Source organism: Plecotus auritus (genome assembly GCF_963455305.1).
Source record: "Plecotus auritus genome assembly, chromosome: 2".
Lineage (NCBI taxonomy): Eukaryota > Metazoa > Chordata > Mammalia > Chiroptera > Vespertilionidae > Plecotus > Plecotus auritus.
The window spans coordinates 16799418-16822869 of record NC_137771.1 but is presented as its reverse complement, the minus strand read 5'-3'; the positions used below and the strand labels follow the sequence as shown (position 1 = coordinate 16822869).

Genomic DNA, 23452 nt, shown 5'->3' with positions numbered 1-23452 from the left:
CCAGTTGAGCCCTGAACCCTCTAGCAGGTGCCACGAGGTGGGCAGGTTGGAGGATCGACATGACCCAGGCTAGTCCAGCTCCAGAGGGAAGTGTCGGGTAGATGAGGAGGAAAGGGCTACACTGGCAGAGTGGTGCCAGCTGCACTATGACTGTATCCAGGCCATGGGGAAGCCCCCTCCTGGGGCCCTCTCCTCCCTAACACTATCATATGGATAAGACCAGGCCCTCAGAATGTAGGCTCTTCTCTTCCCCCTGAAGAGGGTCCAGCCACGCTTCTCAGATGTCAGGGATGCCCAGCTTGGTTGCGGACATCGACTCTACCAGACTAGTAATCTTCCTGGTTTACCAAGTACTTTCCCGCCATGCTCTCCGTGGGGCCCATTGTACTTGGTAAGTGTGCAGCGCAGGGACTGTAGGCTCATTTTACAGGGAAGGAAACCAAGGCAATGAGAGGAGAATTGACTTGCTCGTCTAAGTAAGGAGCAGAGATAAGACTTGATCCCAGTTCTGACCTTAATTCCAGGCTTTCTAGTTTAGTGTAGCACAGATGACACTTTTGGGAAACAGGGATATGAAAGTTTTTCATCTTTATTCCCTAGCACAACAGAGAAACAACAAATCCTACAGGAAACTGTGGCTCACCATGGCAGGTAGCCCCATAAGTAATTATGATGCCTGTCCCCAGGTCATATGTGGGGAGAGGGGGGAGCATATTCTCACATCTCACTATACTGAAAAGCACAATAGGCTGGACAAGCAATGAGCGAAGCCAGGCTGAGTGGGAGCCATGTCAACCAGTCTACAGGGGCATCTGCGACTTACTCCAGCTGACAGTCACCACGTAACAACTCGGGCCCTGGCTCCAAAAGCAGCCAAATTACCAAACCAAAGCAAACCCCAAACAAAAAACACCCCACATCTTGTAGGCCAAACTAAATGTCTGTAAGCCAAATGTAGCCACTGAGTCAACAGGCAGAGTTGTGGTTTCAGTCAAGAGTCAGGCAGGCCATGGTGAGAATCCCGGCTTTACCAGAGGTGATCTTGGGCCTGTCACTTAACCTCTCTAGCCCTCGGTTTTCTCACTTGTAAAATGGGGCTGGTAATAATGCCGAGCCCCCAGGGCTGCAAGAAGGAGCACCTGTTTACCAGGAATACTTAGCACAGAACTTGAGAAATGGCAGCTGCTGTCACAGTCACCCCAGCACTCCCTAGGGCTGAGCCCCACCATCATGCTTGATGTTAAGATACAGTGACTTGTAAAAAATTAATAAAATATATTTTAAAAAAAGAAAGAAAAAAAAAAAGATACAGTGACTGCTTGCCAAGTGCACTTAAAAATTAGAGGACAGCCCAGCCGGCGTGGCTCAGTGGTTGAGTGTCGACCTATGAACCAGGTCATAGTTCGATTCCCGGTCAGGGCACATGCCCGGGTTGTGGGCTTGATCCCCAGTAGGGGGCGTGCAGGAGGCAGCCGATCAATGATTCTCTCTCATCATTGATGTTTTTGTCTCTCTCTCCTTCTCACTTTCTCTCTGAAATCAATAAAGAAATATATTTTAAAAATAAAATAAAAGACAGATGCCATTCACAGCAGCATTTGATCCACCCAGTCAGGAGCAGAGACTCTGGAGCCAGATTAGCTATGTGACTTTTACTTAAGCTCCTAGGGCCTCGGGACCCTCGCTTATCATATGGACGTAATGATAATACCTGCTTCATAGGTCATTGGGAACACTTAAATGAGTTTGTATGTAAGTGCTTAGAACTCTGTCTGGCCTGCGGAAAGTGCTATGTAGTGCCAGCTGTCATTAGTAGCAATAGCATCTCTGTTATCATCAGCATCACCGGAGGATGTTCATTTAGGTGCCCGTGAGCAGCCAGAAAATAAAAAGTGGCTTTCTTTTATGTAAATTATCTGTTACACAGAGAAGCCAAAGTGTGACTTTCTACTAAGTTCTCAAACAGGCTGTCCCTGGCACGCTGGGCCCTTACAGAAACAATATGAGGGAAGCTAGAGACTTAAAAGGGATTCATGTATTAAACAAAGAACTATTACAAAAGAGGATAAAAAAGGCAGACAACCCAATTTTTAAAGATGAACAAAAGACTTGAACAGGCATCTCATAAAACGCAATAAACACATGAAGAGGTGCTCAGCTTCACTAGTCATCAGAGAAATGCGAATTAAAACCACTATGAGATACCACCCCACACCTAGAATGGCTATGATTAAAAAGATGGTCACCAAAAGACAAGTACTAGAATGTCACAGCAACATTATTTGTCACAGTCAAAAACTGGCAAGAGAACAACCCCCTGTCCACTAACAGTAGGTTGCACAATTAAATCATGGTCTGTTCACACAGTAGAAACTACACAACATGAGTAAACTGCAGCCACACGACAATGTGGATGAATCTCAGAGAGGATGCTGAGTGGCAGAAGCCAGAAAGATATCAAAGAGCATGTTTGTCTAAAATTCAAAGACAGGCAAAACTAATCTAAGCTCCTAGAAGTTAGCTTAGAATGCTTATCTTTGGAGAGGGGGCAGGGACTGGAAGGGGAACTGGTTACAAGGAGGTATTCACTTTTTGAAGAAAATGTACTGACTTGTACATAATGTACGTTTATGTGATATTTCAATGGAGATGTAAGAGATCCCCGTGGACCCTGCTCCCAGTTATGCCCTTCCCATCCTTCGGTTCGTATGGGATTCCCAGCTTCTAGACCACAGATGCTGCCAATATGTAAACAGCCAAGAGAATCTCCCTCCATATTTAGATTCAACAAGAACTTCCCATTTCCTTGGCATCTGCCCCTGGTTTTCGGAAAGGGCCAGAAGCTTTGGAGACACCCCCAGCCGAGTGGTGGTCTGCACTTGGAGCCAGCAGAGAGGCTCACTACTTTGGAAACAGCTCTCACTCTAGAAAGACCTTCCGTATTCTGACCCCACTAGAAACTCACTGCTTCGGCCCTGTCTTCTAAATCTTCTTGAGGGTAACTTTGTCAAAGCGTTTACTGTCTGACCTGCCATATTTAAATATTAGTCTGTGGAAACTGGCCATTTCAAAAACCAAAACCACTTCGGACATGACCATAACAGTACATGTGGTAACCAAACTGAAGCTCTGGTTACGAGGTCAAGTTCTTTTTTTACAAAATAACCCGCCCTAATACACTAGACAGAAGCAGACATTGCCATTTTTGCAAACCCTGATAATTTATTCAGGCTGAGATCCCGAAAGGACGGAACCATTCTGGGAGAGGTTGCTGAGGGTCTTTATCGTCAGTCCCACCCACTGCTGCCACCTGTCCACCATTCCTAGGCTGTTACCACCTGACCTGATTAATGACTAATGGGGCAACATGACATGCTGCTCAGGAAGTGATGCCACACTACACCTCCCATGAAGTGTCCTTTAGCTCCTTGCTCCCAAAAGGAAGCTGGAGCTGAATCTCAGTAAGATATTTGAGCACTTAAAATTTATAGAAAATGCAGACAACAGAGAAACAGTTAAAATGATGCCACAAGGAAGCAAACAGGCACATTCCACATAAGAGTGCCCTCTTCAACAAGACAGCGGCATAAGAAAAGGGGCTTTTATTGTGGAGGTTATATGGATGCCCACATTTAACGAAACTCATCAAACTGTAGACTTAAGATTTACTGTGTGCAGGCCCTGGCCGGGTAGCTCAGTTGGCTGAGTGTCATCCCAATACACCAAGTTGTGGATTCAATCCCCAGTCAGGGCACACACAAGAATCAACCAATGGCCCTGACCGGTTTGGCTCAGTGGATAGAGCGTCTGCCTGCGGACTCAAGGGTCCCAGGTTCGATTCTGGGCAAGGGCAGGTACCTTGGTTGCAGGCACATCCCCAGTGGGGAGTGTGCAGGAGGCAGCTGATTGATGTTTCTCTCTCATCGATGTTTCTAACTCTCTATCCCTTCCTTCTTCCCTGTTAAAAAAATCAATAAAATATTTTTTTAAAAAAAGAATCAACCAATGATTGCATAAATAAGTGGAACAACTAATTGGTATTTCTCTCTCTCTCTCTCAAATCAATAAATAAAAAAATAAAAGATCTACTGTGTATAAATTTCATTGTAGTTTTAGAAAGAAGACTTAAGGGATATAATAAGTGAATAAAAAGTGTGGACCTTGCGGAGACTGATTCCAATAAACCAATCACAAAAAGATGTATTTAGAAGGACAATCAATAGGGAACACATATCTGTACTCGGAGCCAGTGGAGAGACTCACTACTGGCTGTGGTTTCAGCTGCTAGGACAGAGGAAGTGGATGCAGGAGGAAATGCTTCTGGAAACACAGCAGGAGCTACCGAAGAGGTGGATGTCCCAACAGTAGAACTTGGCCTCTTCAACAAGACAGTGGCATAAGAAAGGGGGCTCCCTCCCTTCCTTCCTTCCTTCTTTCCATCCATCCACTCACCCACCACATCTGTCTGGCTGTTGAAGACTGCCACTGCCTGGGTACTATGTGAGAACAAGTAACCATCCATTTTGTTAGCTGTTGTGAAAGAAAATATTTGCCTTTTTTAGAGTTATAGATACATAACAAAGATAATGTGATATGCTTTATTTTTATTTTATTTTTTAAATCCTCAACTGAGGATATTTGTGTGTTATTTCATTGATTCTAGAGAGAGACAAGGGAGAGGGAGAGAGAGAGAGAGGGAGAAACATCAATCGGTTGCCTCCCATACGCACCCCTATCAGGGATCGAATCTGTGACCCTTTCATGCCTGAGACAACACTCATGCACAGAATACTTTAATTACAGGTATTGATGGGTTAAGGGTCATAAAGTTGGCAACTTCCTTTCAAATGCACTCTTTAAAAAAATGTGTGTGTGTGTATATATATATATATATATATATATAGAGAGAGAGAGAGAGAGAGAGAGAGAGAGAGAATGTAGCAAGCTGTTAAGATCTGGTGAAACTAGAAGGAAAATGGTTTTCATTATACTATTTTTAAAATTTTTCTATAGGTTTGAGCTTTTCCCTCAATAAAAAGTTGGAAAAATACATCAGTAACAACAAAAAAGAAAGGAAGAACAAAAGAAAGAAAAGGGAGAGGAGGGGAGGAAAGGAGATAGAAAGAAAGGAAGGGAAGGAGGCGAGAAAAATCTTTTTTTTTTTTTTTTTTTTAAACATATTTTTATTGATTTTTTACAGAGAGAGGAAGGGAGAGGGATAGAGAGTTAGAAACATCGATGAGAGAGAAACATCGATCAGCTGCCTCCTGCACACCCCCTACTGGGGACGTGCCCGCAACCAAGGTACATGCCCTTGACCGGAATCGAACCTGGGACCTTTCAGTCCGCAGGCTGACGCTCTATCCATTGAGCCAAACCGGTTTCGGCGAGGCGAGAAAAATCTTGATAATTCTTGAATATGGGTGATGGGTATCTGGGGATTCATTTTCTATTCTTCTAGTTTTGTATAGCCTTGGTATAGCCTTGAAAATTTCTATAACATAAAGTTAATTTAAAAAAAGGCATAGCAACGATCTGGTCCTATTTCCCCCTGATGTTTACATGGACTCTTCCACTGGCCTGCACTGGACCATGGGACTTTCTGAGTGCAGTGCACTTCATGCCACCTCCACCCTGTGGGGTGGATGTCTTGTTATTGGAAGTTTGCAGCTGAGAGGTGAGAGAGGATCAGAGAGGTGAGACTTTCCCAACCTCACACACAAGACTTAAACACAGCCAGCTGGATTCCAGAGCCTGCATTCTTTTTTGTTGTTGTTAATCCTTACCCTAGGATATTTTTCCATTGATTTTTAGAGAGAGTGGAAGAGAGAGGTTAAGACACAGCGATAGAAACATCGATGTGAGAGACCACATCAGTTGGTTGCCTCCTGCAGGAACCCTGACCTGTTTAGGGCCCGGGCCGGCGAGAAGCCTGCAACCAAGGTACATGCCCTTGACCGGAATCGAACCTGGGACCCTTCAGTCCGCAGGCCAACACTCTATCCACTGAGCCAAACCGGCTAGGGCCAGAGCCTGCATTCTTAACCCCCACACTGTCTGACTGGAAGCACCTAAAACATCATCTCCTCCAGAAATTCATGCTAACTCTATTTTGACTTCAATACACTACAAGGAACTTTTCTATCTTTGCCTTGTGCAGTGATAAAGGCCAAGTTCTACTGTTGGGACATCCACCTCTTCGGTAGCTCCTGCTGTGTTTCCAGTAGCATTTCCTCCTGCATCCACTTCCTCTGTCCTAGCAGCCGAAACCACAGCCAGCTACACCTCCCTGAAGCCTTGAGCGCCCCCACAGTGACCCTGCTGCTTCCTAACTCAAAAAACCATTTCCTGTCTGCAACTCCCCCATCCAAATCTTCAGCCAGACATACTAGCTCCATTCTTCCCTGGCTGTATGACCTTGGGCAAGTAAGTTCACATCTCTGAGCCTCAGGCTTCTAACCTGTAAAGTGGGCCAATAACAGCACCATAGGGTTTTGTGAAAATCAATGGAGATAATGTAAGGAAAGAGCGTAGTAGGTATTGATAAATGTTCCTTTTCACAATTTGGCTCCCTCCCTTCTGTCCATCCATCCACTCACCCACTACATCTGTCTGGCTGTTGAAGACTGCCACTGCCTGGGCCAAGTCCATAGGTCATGTACTCTGCTGATAGTATGCCCCCCCACTCGGTGCTCCCTACCACAGACTTACCCCCTGGGAGTGCAGATACTCCACGGTTTTGCTAATGGTGTGCAGGACGAAGCTGGCCTCCCGCTCTGAGAAGAATTTCTGCCGTAGGATCTTGTCCAGCAGCTCCCCACCCCGCATCAGCTCTGTCACCAGGTACACATGTTTGCCATCATCGTACACCTGCCAAAAACCGTGCCATCAGACCCCTCCCCTCACTGCCAGGACTGGACCCCTTGGTCACTGTTCACCAGGCCAGGAAAGAATGACATGAGCGGAGCATGTGTTCTGCTCAGGGCCTTCGGATATTTGGGCCTCTTTCCTCCCTGGACAAGAAGACGCTGGTACCTATCTCCTGATGGGCAGAAAACTCTCAAACAATGCCCAAGTCTGAAGTGAAGGGTTCCTGGGGTGCAGGCAGGCCAGAGGCACCAAGGGTCCCCCCTCTCCCATGAGCAGAGGAGGATCAGAAGTCAAAAGAATGGCAGACCCGAGACAAATCCTAGAGTTGAGTGCCTCAGTCCTCACCCATTTCAAGGACCCCCACTCACATCTTTTAGAGTGATGATATTGGGGTGCTGCCCATACCGCAGAAGAATCTCAATCTCTTCCGAGGGATCCCGCTTGCTCTTGTCGATGACCTGAGGGAAAAGGATGCATGTAGCAGCGTTTCCTCCTGCATCCACACTGCAGGGCCTAGCGTCCAGCCACACACCTTTCCCCCACCCAGAGCCTCAGGCTCCAACCCTCCTTGCCAAAGGGCAAAGGCTACATTGGCCTCTGTGCCACCCTCCCCCGCCGCCCCCCTGCCCAGATACATGGTGGGAGGCCCACCTTGACAGCATACTCCATGTTGGTGGCCTTGTGGACACAGCGCTTGCACACAGAGTAGGAGCCCACGCCAATCGTCTCCTTTACCATGTAGCCGTCGCTGAAAACCAGGTTCTTCCCATGCAGCTGCTGCAGGAGACCAAGAGGTGGGCGGGCCTTCTGCTTTAGAATGCAGGGGAGATTCCCCAGCACCCGAGGCCCGGGCTCCGTGGAGGTGGTACCAGGCAGCAGCCAGGTCTGGGGTAGAATGCTGGATGTGTGACCCTGGGCAAGAATCTGCCCCTCTCTGGACCTATACGGTATGATGGGCACACTCACTGGCTCCTACGCTGAGAAGTGGGTAGGCTTGAGAGGCATGCAGGAGCCGCCACTTCCTGTGGCCTGGGGTGAGTTGCCTTCCCTTTCTGGGGTGTCACAGCCCACCTCATAAGATATCCCCAAGTTCCAAGACATTAATAATAGCAAATGCTTCGATAATGCTTAGCGTGTGGCAGATACTATTCTAGGCACTTTCTTCCAGGTGACCACACGGCCCCTGGACAGCCCTGGTTTATGCCTGCTGTTCTCACATCCAGTCTGGTTTAACATTCGTCTTGGACAAAGATGTCCAGTTGGATAATAAATTACATAGTTATGTTAACTTTATACATATCAACTTATATAATCCTCACAACCCTATGGAAAGTTTTTATCATCACCCTCATTTACAGATGAGGAAACTGAGGCATCAGGAGGGTACGTGTCTCAATCAAGTCCCTCACTTGAAAGTTCTGAACCCAGGCAATGAGTTCCAGGGCCTGCATTCTTGCCTTTCAATTCTAAATTTTCCACGGAGCCGGGAAAGTGTGCAAATGGGTAACAAGTGAGAGGCAACATGAGGCCCCTGCTCCCCATCCCTGTTGGGGACTTCACAGCCACCTCCCAGCACCACCAGCCTGGGCACCCCCTTGCACTTATTCAGGCCCTACCACGTCCCTGGCTGTGCCAGAAAATTTATATCATTGCTGTCATCCTTGTTTTTACAAATGGGGAAACTGAGGCTCAAGGAGGTTTGGAAGCTCAGTGACTACACAGTGGCAATCGGGGTTTGAACCCAGGCCTGTCCAACTCCAGAGCCTGTATTCTCAGTCATTCTGCCTGTGGCTTTGAGGTGGAAAAGGACAACTGGGCAGCAGCCTCCTGGCCTCTCACCTGTACCACCGAGTGCAGTGGTGCCTGCGTGGCCCAAGTCTTGCCGTCATCCTCCATCAGGCCGGTGGCCACGAAGCTGAAGCCACGGAACAGCTGATGGGCGCCAGCACTGGGGGGGATGCCAGGGGAGTCTACAGGGGTAGGAAGGGGATGTGAGCCTGAGGAGGTGCCCTTGATCCCGAGGCAGCCCAGCAAAGTGTGACTACGGGGCTCTCAGGCTGGCCTCAGCAGCTGGCCATGGATGGTGGGAGCTGGGGTAGGACAGAACTCCTTATCCAAGCCCCTAGCCAGCCCATCTGTTCATGTGTGTTTAGACCAGCCCAGCCCTGATACACAAGGATAAAAGACCCCCCCACATCCAGTGTCCAGTGCAGGCCGAGACCCTTCATCCCTTCCTGGATGCCTCCTCCTGGCCTCCCTGCCTCAGGACTGCTCCTTTAGGTCCATCTTCTGTGCAGCAGCCAGAAAGATGGTTCCGACCACAAATCTATCCCTGTACCCTTCCCTTCAAACGTTCCCCTCTGCCCGCAAGAAAAAGTCCAACTCCTCAGGTTCTTGTGCTCTTAGCTTCCTCTCCCTCACTCCACAGCTCAGCAGGTCAGACTTCTCAGATCCTTAAAGGAGACGCTCAGCCACTGTGCATGCTGTTCCCTCTCAATGCATAATTCACTCTCTGTCTATCCTTCGAGGCTCAGCTCATCCACTCTCTCCTTGGAGAAGCCGTGCTTGAGGTTGATCCTCTAGCCCTTCACCCCTATTAAGCTGCACTTGTCACACTGCCCAGTAGCTGTTTTTACATCTCTCCCCCCACTAGAGTCTGGGCCATATAAAGGCAGGGCCTGAATCTGTCCTGTTCACCATCAATCGCCCCCATGGCTGGCACACAGTAGAGACTAGGTACATATTTGTCATATAAATGAAGAAAGAGGGACAAAGTGCTCAGAGAAATGCTAAGCTCCCTATCATCAGAGATATACAAGCACAGTGAGAAAAGCACCCCTTCTGCTAAAACCTCCTTCCAGAACTAACATTGCCCCCGCCCCAATAACTGGGCAAAATGTTAGGGTTTACCAAACTTCCTCCCAGAAGCCCTTGGCTCTGACAAGGAAAGAAGGAACTGAGTGGACCTGTGGCCAAACCCATGTTCCAGATGAATACACGGAGGCCTGGCAGTCAGAGTAGCCAAAGCAGATCCCCACGTTTGCCCCTGACCTGTGGGCGCGGTCCCCTCTGCTCTGCCAGACCACCTCCACCTTGTTTACATTGCGTCAGATTCTTTACCCTTGACGTGAGTGTGAGCCTGATGTGTCTGGTCTTCCCAGTGGGCTGGCAGATGCCCGGGGCAGGGGTCCTGACCTTTCTATTGTGGCCTTAACCACCCACTCTCCCCACCCCCTCACCCAGACACAAAGAGCCCACAGAGCCCGGAGTGGGAGAGTCAGGCAGAACAAGACGGGGACAGAGAGTCAGAGACCCACCCGCCCGCCCGCCCACACACCTGCGCTGCCAGAGTCCTACAACCCCTGCACCCGTCCTGTACCAGTCCAAGACAAATCAGGCAAGGGACGCACCCTTGGGTGTACGGGATGTGAACTCGGTGTCAAAGTAAAAGGTGTCATCGGGTTGGGCCACGGCCGGCTTGAAGGGTGGCTTGATCTCACGACGGTACAGCTTCTGAAAAGTGGGGTGGGCATTCCGGTCACCATGGCACCCCCACAGCCTGCTGGGAGCCCCATGCAGAGGTGACAGGCCTAGAGCACAGGCTATGCAGACAGGGGCACAAGTGCTTGCCCTTGGAAGGCCAGCCCTTGCTGCCCAGGCCATGCTGGCACCCCTGCTCCACATTTATGGCCTTCGTCAGTAGAAGCCCCTCCCCCAACAGTTAAAGCCCTGATGGGGTGACACTCACATTCCAGTCAATGGTGGAGTAGAAGACATGCCGCTTGATTTCCTCTGCCCCATCAGGGCCGGAGCCTGAAAGAGCCCAGATGAGGGGTCTGCAGATGGTTCAACCTCCAGACACCACCGAGCAACCTCACTGGTCTGGAACCAGCAGCTGGAGCAGTCCGCTGGGAGCCCTGGGGAGGATGGGCTCACCCTGCCCCAAATCTACCCAGCCACCACAAGGCCTACTGCCCGCTCAGCGTTTTCCACTTTCTGGGGCCCCTTATGATCAAGCTCTAATGTGACTGATAACAGAAGGAAGGCCCAGAGAGGTTAAGCAACTTGCCCAAGGCCACACAGGACAGAGGCTGGACTTGTTCCAAGATCTGCAGAGGCCCTCTACCTCCTTCCCATGCCAGGCATCATCTCTGTTGTTCTAATCTCATTGCCCTTGTCAGTCACCAGACAGGCTCTCCTTCCATTCAATCCCAAGGACCTGGTTCATGATTCAGGTGAACCCAGGAGCGAAGATACATTGAGCAACTAGTACATACCAGACACATTCATGTGACTTCATTTAGTCAACAGAGCTTGAGATCATCCTCAATCTGAAGACGAGGACCTGGGGCACTGGGAGGTGAAGTCAACTACCTTGGTCACATAGCTCATAAATGGCACCCATTTGTTCAACAAATATTTATGGAGAGACCACTGCAAACCAGGCAGTGGGGACCTGGCATGGGGCTGTGATTGGAACCTGAGCCTTCTGATGCCTGAGCTCATGCTCTTCCTCTTGTGCCAGCAGCCTTGGCGAGGAGCTGTGTGGGGGCCTCTGTCCTTGTCCCAGGGGGAGTGGGGATGACTCAGTTCCTGCCTTCCCCTACACACAGGTCACCCCGCTGCCCCGAATACCACACATGGAGCCAAAAAGGAGGGTGGCCAGCAGCATTGTCTGCCTACACAAAGGACAACGGTCCCTTTCAGCCCCAGATATGGCCCCGTGGCCTAGGCCGCAGCTGTACCCGCTCCCCTCCCCTGAGCTGGGGCTGCTTACCGAGCCGGTTGGCAGGATTCCGCTTGAACAGTGCCCGCAGGAGGCTCTGGGCTTCCGTGCTCAGAAACTGGGGCATGCCTAGCTTCGCCCTGAAACAGCCCCCGGGTCTCATCAGGGCTGAGCCCCACCCCAGAGGCCCCATCTCCCCTCCCACTTTTGTCCAGGTCTAGTTTCCAGCTAATGCCAGACAATCCATCCACTAGCTCACCTCCCAGAGAATTCTGGGATTCGCCTCCCACAGGCCCTGGTGGATGAACAAGGGACCCTGGAAAGCACAATGCTTCACCCAGAGGAGTGTCTCTTTAATGGGGGAATCTGAGGCACATTTAGGGTATTATTGTGGCCCCCAAACTGGGGCCAGGCGTGAGGAGACCCTGAGGGGTCAGGAAGGAGCTGGTGCTTACTTCAGAATCAGCGTCATGGTCTCCTTCCGGTCCTTCCCCTGGAAGGGCAGGGAGCCCGTCAGCATCTCAAACTGCAGAAGACAAGGGTCCATTCAGGCTCTGGTCCCCATCTCCCATGCCCCCCACCTCCTTCCATGCAAGCCACTGAGCTCCATTCCCAGGATTCTTGCTGGCTTGCTAGAGGTTCACCTGGATCAAAACTGTATCTGTCCCTCTCCCCTCTGTCAGTCAGAACACCAGGAGCAGTGTTAGGGACCCGAGGTTGGGGAGAGGCCCAGTCCCGGGCTGGGGCACCCAGGTGAGGACAAGCCTGGAATCCTTCCAAGGAAAGGAACTGCAGCTGGGTGAAGGGCAAGGCCAGTTTGGCTATGAGAGGACAGAAGAGCCTTAAAGACCACCGATCCCCTGACTGCACAGATGAGGAAACTGAGGCCTGAGGCCTGGGTCGGATACTTTACCATGGCCTGGTACTCACCATCAGCACCCCATAGGACCACCAGTCTGCACTGTGGGTGTGACCCTGGCGGTTGACGACCTCGGGGGCCATGTACTCCACCGTCCCACAGAAGGAGTAGGCCTTCTTCTCATGGTCAATGGCTTCCTTGCTCAGGCCAAAGTCTGTGGTAAGGAGGGCAAGGGGACACATCTTTAGGCCACCCCTGCCTTCTTTGCCATCACCCCCTGCACCCCCAGCTTCCCTGCCCAGAGGCCTTAGGACATCACCCCTAGGACATTCAAGAATAAACTGAGGGCCCTGGTCGGGGTGGGTATGGGAGGCAACTGATTGATATTTCTCTCTCTCTCTCTCTCCCCGCCTCTCCCTTCTTCTCTAAAATAAATAAAAATTTATTTTTAAAAAAGAGTTAGCTAAGTCCCAGAGAGGATGGGAGACTTGCACAATGTTGCACAATGGGGAGCTAGGGTTCAAACTCAGGCCATTCGAAGTCTGGGACCTGGGCTTCTGACCACATCTCAGTGCCTGGCATAGCCTCTCAGGAAAAACAGATCCTTAGCACTCAGCCCAAGTCCAGTAAGAGCCCATCCTGCCCTCCCCTGGGACCTGAGGGGGCAGGTGCCCTCCACTCACCGGTGAGTTTGATGTGGCCCTCCTCATCCAGAAGGATGCTGTAATGAAGAGAGAAGAGTCAGGGCCCCTCAGCTGCGGCTCCTTATGGGTTCTGATGACACCATGGGGGCTGCCGGGGTGGGCCCAGAGGTGATCCACCCAGATGCATCTGATGAATGGGTGGGTGGGGTGGGTGCTGGCAGTGCTATGCAGGTGTACTGCCTGCCCACCTTCTTTGCTAACCCTTGAAACACTGTGTGAGGTAGGTACTATTACTGCCCCATTTTAACAAAGGGGCAACTAAGGCTTAAGGAGGCTAAGGAACTCCCCATGGCCATAGAACTAGTATGTGGTGGAGACAAGGTTTGAATTTGGGTCTGACTAACTCTAAAGCCAGAGCTCATTCCACCTTAGCACCTACCCCTGACTCCCAAGTTACCATTTTAGGATATTTAGATGTTAAGGAAAATTCTAGAGAAGCCATATCAAGGAATGACCTTTAATGGTAGCATCTTAGATGTCATCCTGGATTAGGAAAAAGATAGGCAATGTACTTTCATGGAGGTGCCTGGCCCTTGGTTATGGCAACACTAGTGATTAGACAGCCCCCAAGGTAAGCCTGCTGCCACCACCACTCCACTGTACCGACCCATTCACGGGGCAGCTCATGGGACAGGAACTTTCTTGGGGAGAGTCACACCCATGCCCATTGGGGTGGCCCTGTCCTAGGAGAGGCCCCAGGGCCTGCCTCTGCACTCCCCAGGGAGGCCAGGGTGAGGCTGGAGCTGCACTCACTTCTCAGGCTTGAGGTCTCTGTAAATGATGCCCAGGCTATGCAGGTGGTCCAGGCCCAAAGCCAGCTCAGCCAGATAAAACTTCACGTCCTCCTCCGTGAACATAACCTGCAACAGGAGGGAGGGGATTTCAGCTGGGATCGCCTCTTCTTCAGGAGCTGGGGCACTGGGCAGTCAGCAGCTTCCTGGTCCTGAGGGTCCACCTTGAGGAGGACCCTTAAGAGACCCCAGTACCATCCACCCTGCTCTTTATAAAGGGGTTCGAGGTGTGAAATGAATAATATACACGTCATTCATTGTGGCATTGCTTGGAAATAGCAAAAGGTTGGAAACAGCCCAAGGGTCAAGCAATAGACGGGAGTAATGCCTCTCCCTGCAGATCCAGTGCTGTGCAGCATAAACTACAAAAAGAAGTTTCCCCATGTTCTGATATAGATCGATCTCTCAGATATACTGTCCTCTCTAATAAAAGCATAGTCTGCAAATTGTCCCCTCGACCAGGAGTTCTTCCAGGAGTTCGACCAGGGGCAGCAGGCAGCTGGGGGAAGGGAGGGAGGCCCTGGCTGGTGGCAGGTGGCTGGGGGAAGGGCAGGAGTACCCAGCTGGCTGCTGCCAGCCACTAGAGACCCTACCAATGCACGAATTTCATGCACTGGGTCTCTAGTCTTGAATAAAAGCAAGGTACAGAATAGTATTACAGAATAGTTCCTTTTTTTTTTTTTTTAAATCCTCGTTGAAGATATGTTTATTGATTTTAGAGAGAAGAAGGGAAAGGGAGAAAGAGAAACATCAATTGGTTGCCTCTCGTATGCACCCTAACCGGGGACCAAACCCACAACCTCGGTATGTAGCCTGACTGGGAATCGAACCTGCGGTGCACTTTTGGTGTACTGGATGACACTTCAACCAACTGAGCCACACCAGCCAGGGCCAGAATAGTACTTTTTATGTAAAAATGTGGGGGTTGGGGTTCAGAACATATATCAGAATGGTGTGTATTTCCAAAGAGACATGGAAAGCTTAAATAAGAAACCAATAAAAATGTTTACCTATTGCCCTAACCCAGTGGTTGGCAAACTCATTAGTCAACAGAGCCAAATACCAACAGTACAACGATTGAAATTTCTTTTGAGAGCCAAATTTTTTAAACTTAAACTTCTTCTAATGCCACTTCTTCAAAACAGACTCGCCCAGGCCGTGGTATTTTGTGGAAGAGCCACACTCGAGGGGCCAAAGAGCCGCATGTGGCTCGCGAGCTGCAGTTTGCTGACCACGGCCATAACCGGTTTGGCTCAGTGGATAGAGCGTTGGCCTGCGGACTGAAGGGTCCCAGGTTCGATTCTGGCCAAGGGCACATGCCTGGGTTGCAGGCTCGATCCCCAGTAGGGGGCCTGCAGGAGGCAGCCGATCAATGATTCTCTCTCATCATTGATGTTCCTATCTCTCTCTTCCTCTCCCTTCCTCTCTAAAATCAATAAAAATATATTTTTAAAAAAATGTTTACCTATGTGGGGTGAAGGGGGTGGGGTGGGCTGAAGACTTCTCAATGAATATTTTTCTTTTCAATCATATAAATGTATCACCTATTCAAACATTAAAATAACATTTTAAAAATTAAAAGTCTGGTTCTCTTCTACAGTTTGAATTGTACTAATGGCCATTTTTATACCTGGCTACAATTGTTTTAGGTCAGTTAAAAATCCTTTTGATTGACACATGGTATGTAACATTACAATATCTAGCTTTCTGGGTGAATTTGGGCTTCTCCCGTTCTCAATGCCCATCCCAAGGCAGCCCTGGAAGAATGGAGGGAGGGAGGGGGACAGGTAATAGCCACACTGAGCTCCCCAGCATTGCGGTGGCATCAGATCCAAGGCCTGATCCTCCCCAACCCATCAAAACTCCCAGAGGCTTTGAGAGTGTGAACTCTGTCCCAGGGGAAGTCCAGGCCACACAGAGCCCTGGGAGGGGAGCCTTGTTCCTCCAGCTCCATCCTGGGGCCCTCTAGTAGTGGGGTGCAAGCTCACCTCTTTGGAGAGCCGTGTGAAGAGGTCCCCGCCACGCAGGAAGTCCAGAATAAGATAGAGCTTGCCCTCGGTCTGGAAGGCTGGGGAGAAGGGAAAAGGCAATGGTGGTGCCAGCTGGGCCCGGCTGCTCTGCCCCCCGCTCCCTTGGCATGCCAGGCGGCAGGTTGGCAATGTACAGGGAAGACAGCAGCCCATAGGCAAGGGCAAAGGCGGGCAGGTAGAGTGGGACTCAGGAAGGTCTGCAGTCTCACCATAGTGCAGCTTCACCACAAATGGGTGGTTCACATCGGCCAGGATGTCTCTCTCCATCTTGGTCCGAACGCGGTCACGCACTGGCAGGAGGAGAAAGGAGGTCATCAAGTCTAGCTACTCCTAGCCCCTGGCTAAGAAGGGCTCTCTTTTCCTCCTGTTCTTCACATTTCATGGCAGTGCCCAGGGCTGGGCCCTTGGTGCCCTGCCCAACACTCTGGCCCCATCTCCAACCATGCTCCATAAGGGCGATTCAAGCAGCCAGTCTGAGCAACCCGTTCCTCTGTGTGCCCTCTGCCTTTGCCCCAAGGGCCCCCCCAGGGTATCTTCACTAGCCCCCTTTCCATCTGGCATAAAAATCCCCAATGCCAGTCTGGGGCTGGTGAGAATAGTCACTTAGGGAGCTACTTATAAAGGCAGATTCCTAGGGCCTCAAATTCAGACTCATGGGTCTGAGCAGACAGTCCCTACATACTTTTTTTTTTTAAAGACTAAATGTCCCGCCCAGCTGGTGTGGTTCAGTGGTTGAGCATCGACCTATGAACCAGGAGGTCACAGTTCAATTCCTGGTCAGGGCATATGCCCACGTTGTGGGCTCGATCCCTGGTGTGGGGTGTGCAGAAGGCAGCCAATCAATGATTCTCTCTCATCATTGATGTTTCTATCTCTCTCTCGCTCTCTTCCACTCTGAAAGCAATAAAAATATATTTTTAAAAAAAAGGTCCCTAGGCAATTCTGATCAAGTTTCTTCTTTGACTGAGTTTAGGCCTCACTTCCTCTAGGAAGTCTTCCTGAATTTGCCTAGCTGAGTTAGCAGTGCCCTGCTTTCCCCTCAGAGCACCTCTCACGCTGTTTTAATGTTTTTGTTTCCCTCACCAGACATGACAGGTACCACGCTGGAGTAAACTAGTCCAGTCACTGTTTCCCAAACACGCCTTACATTTTCAAACCGCCCCTACAATATAGCTCTGGCAAACAGTTCCTCCTTCCTGGGGTCCCATTCCTTTCCCCTTTTCAGTCTGGAGAACTCCCAACTCATCCTGCAAGGCACAGTTCAAATGGCTCCTCTTTATGTGAGCCTCCCCCCACTGCAGGAGGCTGACCCCCCTTCGCTGAGATGCCCGGTCCCAGCAACGATTACACCGCACGGCAGGGCTGCTCGGCCTCTCCAGCCCCCTCAAAGCAGGAACCAAGTCTTATCATCTTTTTCTTCTCATGTGGCCCCCACCATCCCTCCTCGGAATGACTCCCACCCTAGCAGGCTGGCCTTGGGGCACCAAAGCTACATCATCCCACAGACAGCCCTTCATGGGCCGCAAGACTAACACTGACTGTAATGTCCCCAAGGCTAACACTTCCAAACCCCCTCGCCCCCCGTACCCCAGGCCCACTGCATCTGATCGGTGGCTACACTGGCCCCCAGGCTGGTCAAAGAGTCACTGCCCAGCCCAAAGCCCGTACCAACTATCCTCATGCCCTTCCTAAGTCCTGGAATTCTAGCCTCGGGCTCCCTTCTGAACCTCTCTGCCATCCATCTCTGTGCCCCTGCTTTGACTCAACCTATCCTACCCACTCCGCGGCCTCACACTCTTCTCCACCCGAGAGCTCTCCCTCAGACTCCCCTAACACCACGAAGTAACTATGCTGGCAGAAGGGCTCTGCCCAAGCGACCTGACGCTGATATCTGAAGGCCCCACCACAGACGCACGGCACGCCCACCTGCTTCTTTCCAGACATTCGCCTTCAGTTATGGTCATTGGCACTTGGTGTGGGGCACGGGAGAGGGGATGCCGTTAACCCCGGAAGTCTTTTCTTTTGAATGGACCCTGTCTTTTCTATAAGGTGGGGTGTGGGGTAAGGGGTGGCTGACCTCCTCCATCGGACGCAAGGCCCTGGAGAGCTGGTCTGTCTCCCTTGATCCTGTGCCCAGCCTGGATAAATAATTTTTATTTATTAATTTTAGAGAGAGAGGAAGGGAGGGGGAGAAACATCGATCAGCTGCTCCACCATTCACGCACCCACTGACTCCTACATGCGCCTTGACCAGCGATGGAACCCGCAACCCTGGCACATCAGGATGATGCTCCAACCAAGCTCCCTGGCCAGGGCCCTCCACTCACCTTTCAGTGTTGCCTTCTTTAGTACCTTCATGGCATACAGGTGTCCGCTGTCAGGCCGGGTGATCTTCCGCACCAGGAAGACCTGAGAAGGCAGTTGTGGGAAACGCAGAGGAGAAGCTGGGGATGGCCCAGCTCCCATCCTCCAAGTCCCAGGCTGACTTCTCATTTCCCTGAGCCCCATGTTGACCTTTTGCCCTCCCTGGGTCTTAAGGTGACCTCTCATCTTCCCTCAGACCCATCCACCCTTGCCCTCTGGTCCTCAGAGCCCCAAGGTGAGCTCTCATGCCCACCCCGGACATGACCAGTGCTGCCCTCCCAGGTGTGGGCTCAGGACTCACTTTGCCAAAGGATCCCTGGCCCAGAACCTTGAGCAGCTCAAAATGGGACGGGTCAGCCTTCTCAGAGCCAGCCTTGACATGGTGTGTAATGGAGATCTCCTTGAGGACGCCCTCATCCTGATGGAGAGATAGAGTTGGTGGGCACGGTGAGCCCCATCTTGGCAAGCACAGGGCATGACACCCTTCTAAGTCCACTCCCAGCAGACCTCAGCAGACAGGGCCCTGCAGGCCCTAACAGACAACTGCCCCGACGAGACCAGCCTCCCGATTCATCAATACCAAAAGGCTTCAAAAGCCAGGGAGGGTCAAACTCTCAAGGTGCAGGTCAGGTGAGGCACTGCTCCTATTGCTCCTGATGCTCCCGCCTGCTCGGGCCCAAACGGATGCCCAGACATGGCCACGCTGAGCCAACCCCAGGTTCTGGCTGAGGCCCAGAGACCCGCCTCAGGTCCTCCCCTCCCCCTGCCGTAAAGGGTTTGGTTTTGCCACAATAGGAAGTAGGGTTTGTTCTCATATGGGGTTGGCAGAACTGGGTTTTTGTTCCTAGACAGGATGGATGACGGGATTCCACTGGCCAGAAGGACAAGGCTGAGATACATAGGGACCCACAAGTCACCAGAGACGAACCCAGTAAATGCCAATTTGGGTGGGCAGGAGCTAAGGCCAGAGACTCCGTGCCCCACCCTCCCCAAGTTCCTTCACACAAATCTACCAGAAACCCCTTGCCAGGCGACGGTTGTTCTAGGACCCTCTGCCGTCCCTCCAACCTTCCGGTGTCACCCTGGAGTCCTGAAGTGCCTCCTCACTTCCCCAGGAAGCCAGTCTGGGCAGAGTCCAGTCACCCAGCAGGGCCAGGCCTGGGCTAGGAGAGCCCAGCTGAGGCCAAACTGGCCGCCTGGGCACCTGCTCCAAGGGCCTCAGTCAGGACAACTCATCCGGCCACACTCACCGAGTCCCGCCTGGGGCCAGAGCCAGGGCCAGGGGCAGGCAGAGAGGTCTGGCTGATCCTGGGCCGCTGCTTCCTGGGCATCCAGGGGAGCAGGGCCCAGAGCCGCAGACGGGGCGGCTTGGGATCCTGCTCCATCCGCCCAGCAGGGCCAAGGCACCATGGCAGGAGCAGGCAGCCTCCGGGGCTGCCTGGAGGTGGCCAGGCCCAAGGCGGATGTGCTGGGTGAGGGCGGGGGCTGGGGCTGGGGCTGGGCCACCAATCACTCAGGGCCTGTGGTTTCCTAGTTCCAGGCCTACACCCTCCACCACGTTCCCTTCCTCTCTCTCTCTCCCCCACTGCCTGAGGGCTGCCCTCTGGCCCTCCACCCTATTCTCCCTGCGGCCTGCAAAGGGAAAGACCCATGCCAACCCAATTGCTGAGGAGCAGATAGGTACCCAACAGGCAGAGACAGGTATCTAACATGTAGAAGCAGATAAAGAAGGACACCCAACCAGCAGAGGCAGGCACCCAACATGCAGAGGCAGATAAAGAGGGACACCCAACAGGCAAAGGCAGGCACCCAACATGTAGAGGCAGATAAAGAGGGACACCCAGCAGACAGAGACCGGCACCCAACAGGTGAAGATTAATGAATGTGGGCATCCAACAGGCAGAGACCAGAGGGCACACGTGCCCAGCAGGCAGGGATGGGTAGGCAGAGGTAGGAAGAACACATATCCAACAGGCAGAGGCAGGAGGTGACTCACAACTAAGAGGCAGAGGTGGACAGAGACTCATACCTAGCAGGCGGAGGTGGTCAGAGATTCACACCTAACAGGTGGAGGCAGGTGGGGACCCATCCAAGAGGCAAAAATAGATGGGGACATGAACCCAAGAGGCAGAGACAGATGGGGACCCAACAGGCAGAGACAGATGGGGACTTACAGCCAACAGGTGGAGACAGATGGGGACACATACTCAACAGGCAGAAACAGAAGAGGACATGATCCAACAGACATCTAACACGTGACATGTACCCAACAGGTAAAGCCAGGCCCTCACCAAGCAGTGACAGAGACAGGAGCCCAACAACAGAGGCAAGTGGGCAGCAGACAGAGACAGCCGGTCAGTGAGGCCCAACAGGCAGGAAAGACACCCAGACACTCAGAAAGTCAGACCCTGGACTCAGAGGCAGAGCTCTGGTTCTTGCTGGTCTGCCTGGGGGAGAGGATGTCACCTGCAAACCCCTAGCACTTGGGAGGACAGTCCAGTATTTGTGGCAGACCCATCTCTGAGGTCCTCCATGTCTGAGGGGGGACCAGAACTAAGGCAGTGGGCCGAGAGGACCATCTGAGTGCAATCTGAGGACTTTGACTCTGATCCAAATACCCCAAAAGCTGTTATGCCCATTTAGGAACAGGAAACTGAGGCCTAGAGGACAGTGACTCACCCAGGCGCAACGTGAAGTGGTGGCAGAACCCAAGTCCTTCCCCTGGTTATTGATGCGCCTGCGGTTGGCAGGCCTCAAGTGCCAGGAAAGGGTGGGTAGGTAAATCACCCAGAGCCATGTCCTCTCATCCAAGCCCGCCCCTCCCTCAGTACTAGGGTCAGTCTGGGAACTTCCCATTCCAGGTCTTGACCCTCAGAGGCCAACCCCATCATCATGGTGCACTGAACAGTCACAAAAAGCTGCAAGCTAATCAGCTCCACGTAAAACCCTGGGTGGGACAGGCGGAGCCACACAGCAACCCCTGCCCATCCCACCCTGAGCCTCCACGTCTGTCTGTCTGTGACTGAGAACACTCCCTGAAGGCAGAGGCAGTCACCCGGAAACCCCAGGGGACAGAGCTACCCCAAACCCATTCCTTGCCCAGAGCTACGGTGACAGACACTGCTGGAGTCAGGCCAACCCTCCGCTCACCTTTCTGGGACAGGAGAGTGAGTCTCTCTCAACTCTGGAGAAAGCTGCCGGGGTCTGCATGGTGGGGCTCAAGCTGGTGGCAAGAGGGCCCCATTACTCCCCCTACTTCTGCTTTTTCAGCCTTCCTAGCCCAGAAGGCAGGGTCCCTGACCCCCTCCTTCTCACTTCCCCCTCTGCAGGGAGGAGGGACAGAAGATGGGTCAGGCTCCCTTGCTGAGGAGGGAACACTGTAGACACCAAGCCCATGACTATGGGGGAGGGGGCAGGGACACACCCCTACAGGGACACACCCCTACTTGTCTCCTCTAATCCTAAGGAGGGGAGACTGGAACTCAGACAGAGTCACAGGTGATAAGGCACCGACACAGTGGGCACCTGGGACTCACAAACATTCCTTGAGAGAATGAGGGGCAGAGGTCAGCAAGCCATGGGCTCTAAGTGTCCCAGTCTACAGCACAGACACCCCTTCCCCCATAGTGACCAATCCATGGCTAGGCCCACCCAAAATGACAGCCCAAGAGCAGGCACCGCCACACCCAGCCCGGCCCTGAAGAGCCTGACAGTCCAGGGCCCTGGGATGGGCAAGGGGGCAAAGGCCTGGCAAGGACCCACAGAGGTCTGAGATGAGGAGCAGGCAGCCTGGGGCAGGGGTTGACCAGGCCCAGCCCCCTTTCACGTGACCCTGCCACATCACTCACCCCAGTATACCCACAGGAACTGACACACACACAAAGACACACAGGCCGTTATCGGAAACGATTTCCACAGACATCCCCTATGTGGAAACACACCCCCACTACACACAAACTTCCCCTTCCAGTCCTCACAGGCCTCCGATAAAACAGTCTGATGATGCCTGCTGGGCTTGTGAAAGACCTCCTAGCTAGACTGAGGCTTCTTTTTTTTTTTTTTTTTTTAATATATTTTATTGATTTTTTACAGAGAGGAAGGAAGAAGGATAGATAGTCAGAAACATCGATGAGAGAGAAACATCGATCAGCTGCCTCTTGCACACCTCCTACTGGGGATGTGCCCGCAACCAAGTTACATGCCCTTGACCGGAATCGAACCCAGGACCTTTCAGTCCACAGGCCGACGCTCTATCCACTGAGCCAAACCGGTTTTGGCAAGACTGAGGCTTCTCATTGCACCCCAGCTTCTTCAGGCAGGAGTTTAGAGGTTGGGACAGCCCTCAGGCTCCCCAACCTTCGAGTCCCTGAGAAGCAAAGGAAGATGATCTGTGGCGAGCAGGGCACAAGAAGGGGCAACAGGAAGGAAGCAGTCTCAGAAGTGCCTTCGCTGAAGGCTCTGTGCAGGGCCCGTGAGGCCTCTGGATGGCAGAAGGGGTAGGACAAGCACCAGACCACATCCCTGGGTCCCTGCCCCATTCCCCCCATAGATACTTCCTCTATTTACTTCCTCCCACAAGGCAGCTGGGTGAGAAGACCAGAGACCCCGCCTGATCGCTGGTCCCTAGGATTCTCACCCTGGGCCTCCCTCCACCAGCTACAGCACAGCCTACCTGTCAACCCCTGGCCCCTTCCCCGGTGGGCAGCATCGGCAGGGCCTCCCAGGCACTGCCCCTCTGGTAGGACAGATGTCCCCCAACTTGTCTCCCAGCATGCCTCGGGGCAGGTGAGGAGGGTTCCATAGTTTCCAGGCATTCTTGATGGGGGAGCTGGCCTCAGGTACTAGGCCAGGACTGGCATGGAGTGACAATGAGAACTGTGCCTCCAATAAATGGAGCATTTATTGGGTAAGACTGTTCTTTCCTTCAATCATTGCTGGTGTGGATTCTGCCCTGTGTCTTACTTACTCTCATTTCAGAGATGAGGAAATTGAACTCAGAAAGTGACTTGGCCAAGGCCACATGGTTAGAAATGGAGAGAGCTAACAGCAAAATCAGTCTGTTTGCTTCCAAAGCCTACATTCCTCAGCATTTCCTCATTGCCCTCCCT

At 52.0% G+C, this 23452-nt stretch overlaps 1 protein-coding gene across 4 annotated transcripts in view; it reads right to left on the bottom strand.

Annotated features, from left to right (window-relative positions):
- Positions 1 to 23452, bottom strand: part of RPS6KA1 (ribosomal protein S6 kinase A1) — a 40102-nt gene that overhangs the window by 4835 nt on the left and 11815 nt on the right. For 2 of the 4 annotated variants that reach the window (XM_080657901.1, XM_080657902.1), the window contains 15 exons: positions 18646 to 18762; positions 18308 to 18389; positions 16190 to 16270; positions 15939 to 16018; positions 13913 to 14019; positions 13139 to 13176; positions 12527 to 12669; positions 12052 to 12122; positions 11648 to 11736; positions 10619 to 10683; positions 10281 to 10383; positions 8710 to 8840; positions 7522 to 7647; positions 7239 to 7328; positions 6712 to 6870 (listed from right to left, as the gene is read on the bottom strand). In XM_080657901.1, the coding sequence (XP_080514027.1) occupies positions 6712 to 6870; positions 7239 to 7328; positions 7522 to 7647; positions 8710 to 8840; positions 10281 to 10383; positions 10619 to 10683; positions 11648 to 11736; positions 12052 to 12122; positions 12527 to 12669; positions 13139 to 13176; positions 13913 to 14019; positions 15939 to 16018; positions 16190 to 16270; positions 18308 to 18389; positions 18646 to 18762 (1482 nt within the window). Of the gene's footprint in view, positions 1 to 6711; positions 6871 to 7238; positions 7329 to 7521; positions 7648 to 8709; positions 8841 to 10280; positions 10384 to 10618; positions 10684 to 11647; positions 11737 to 12051; positions 12123 to 12526; positions 12670 to 13138; positions 13177 to 13912; positions 14020 to 15938; positions 16019 to 16189; positions 16271 to 18307; positions 18390 to 18645; positions 18763 to 19594; positions 19804 to 21494; positions 21626 to 23452 lie in introns of those variants that run through there. The other 2 variants (XM_080657903.1, XM_080657900.1) reach the window with 2 other exon arrangements.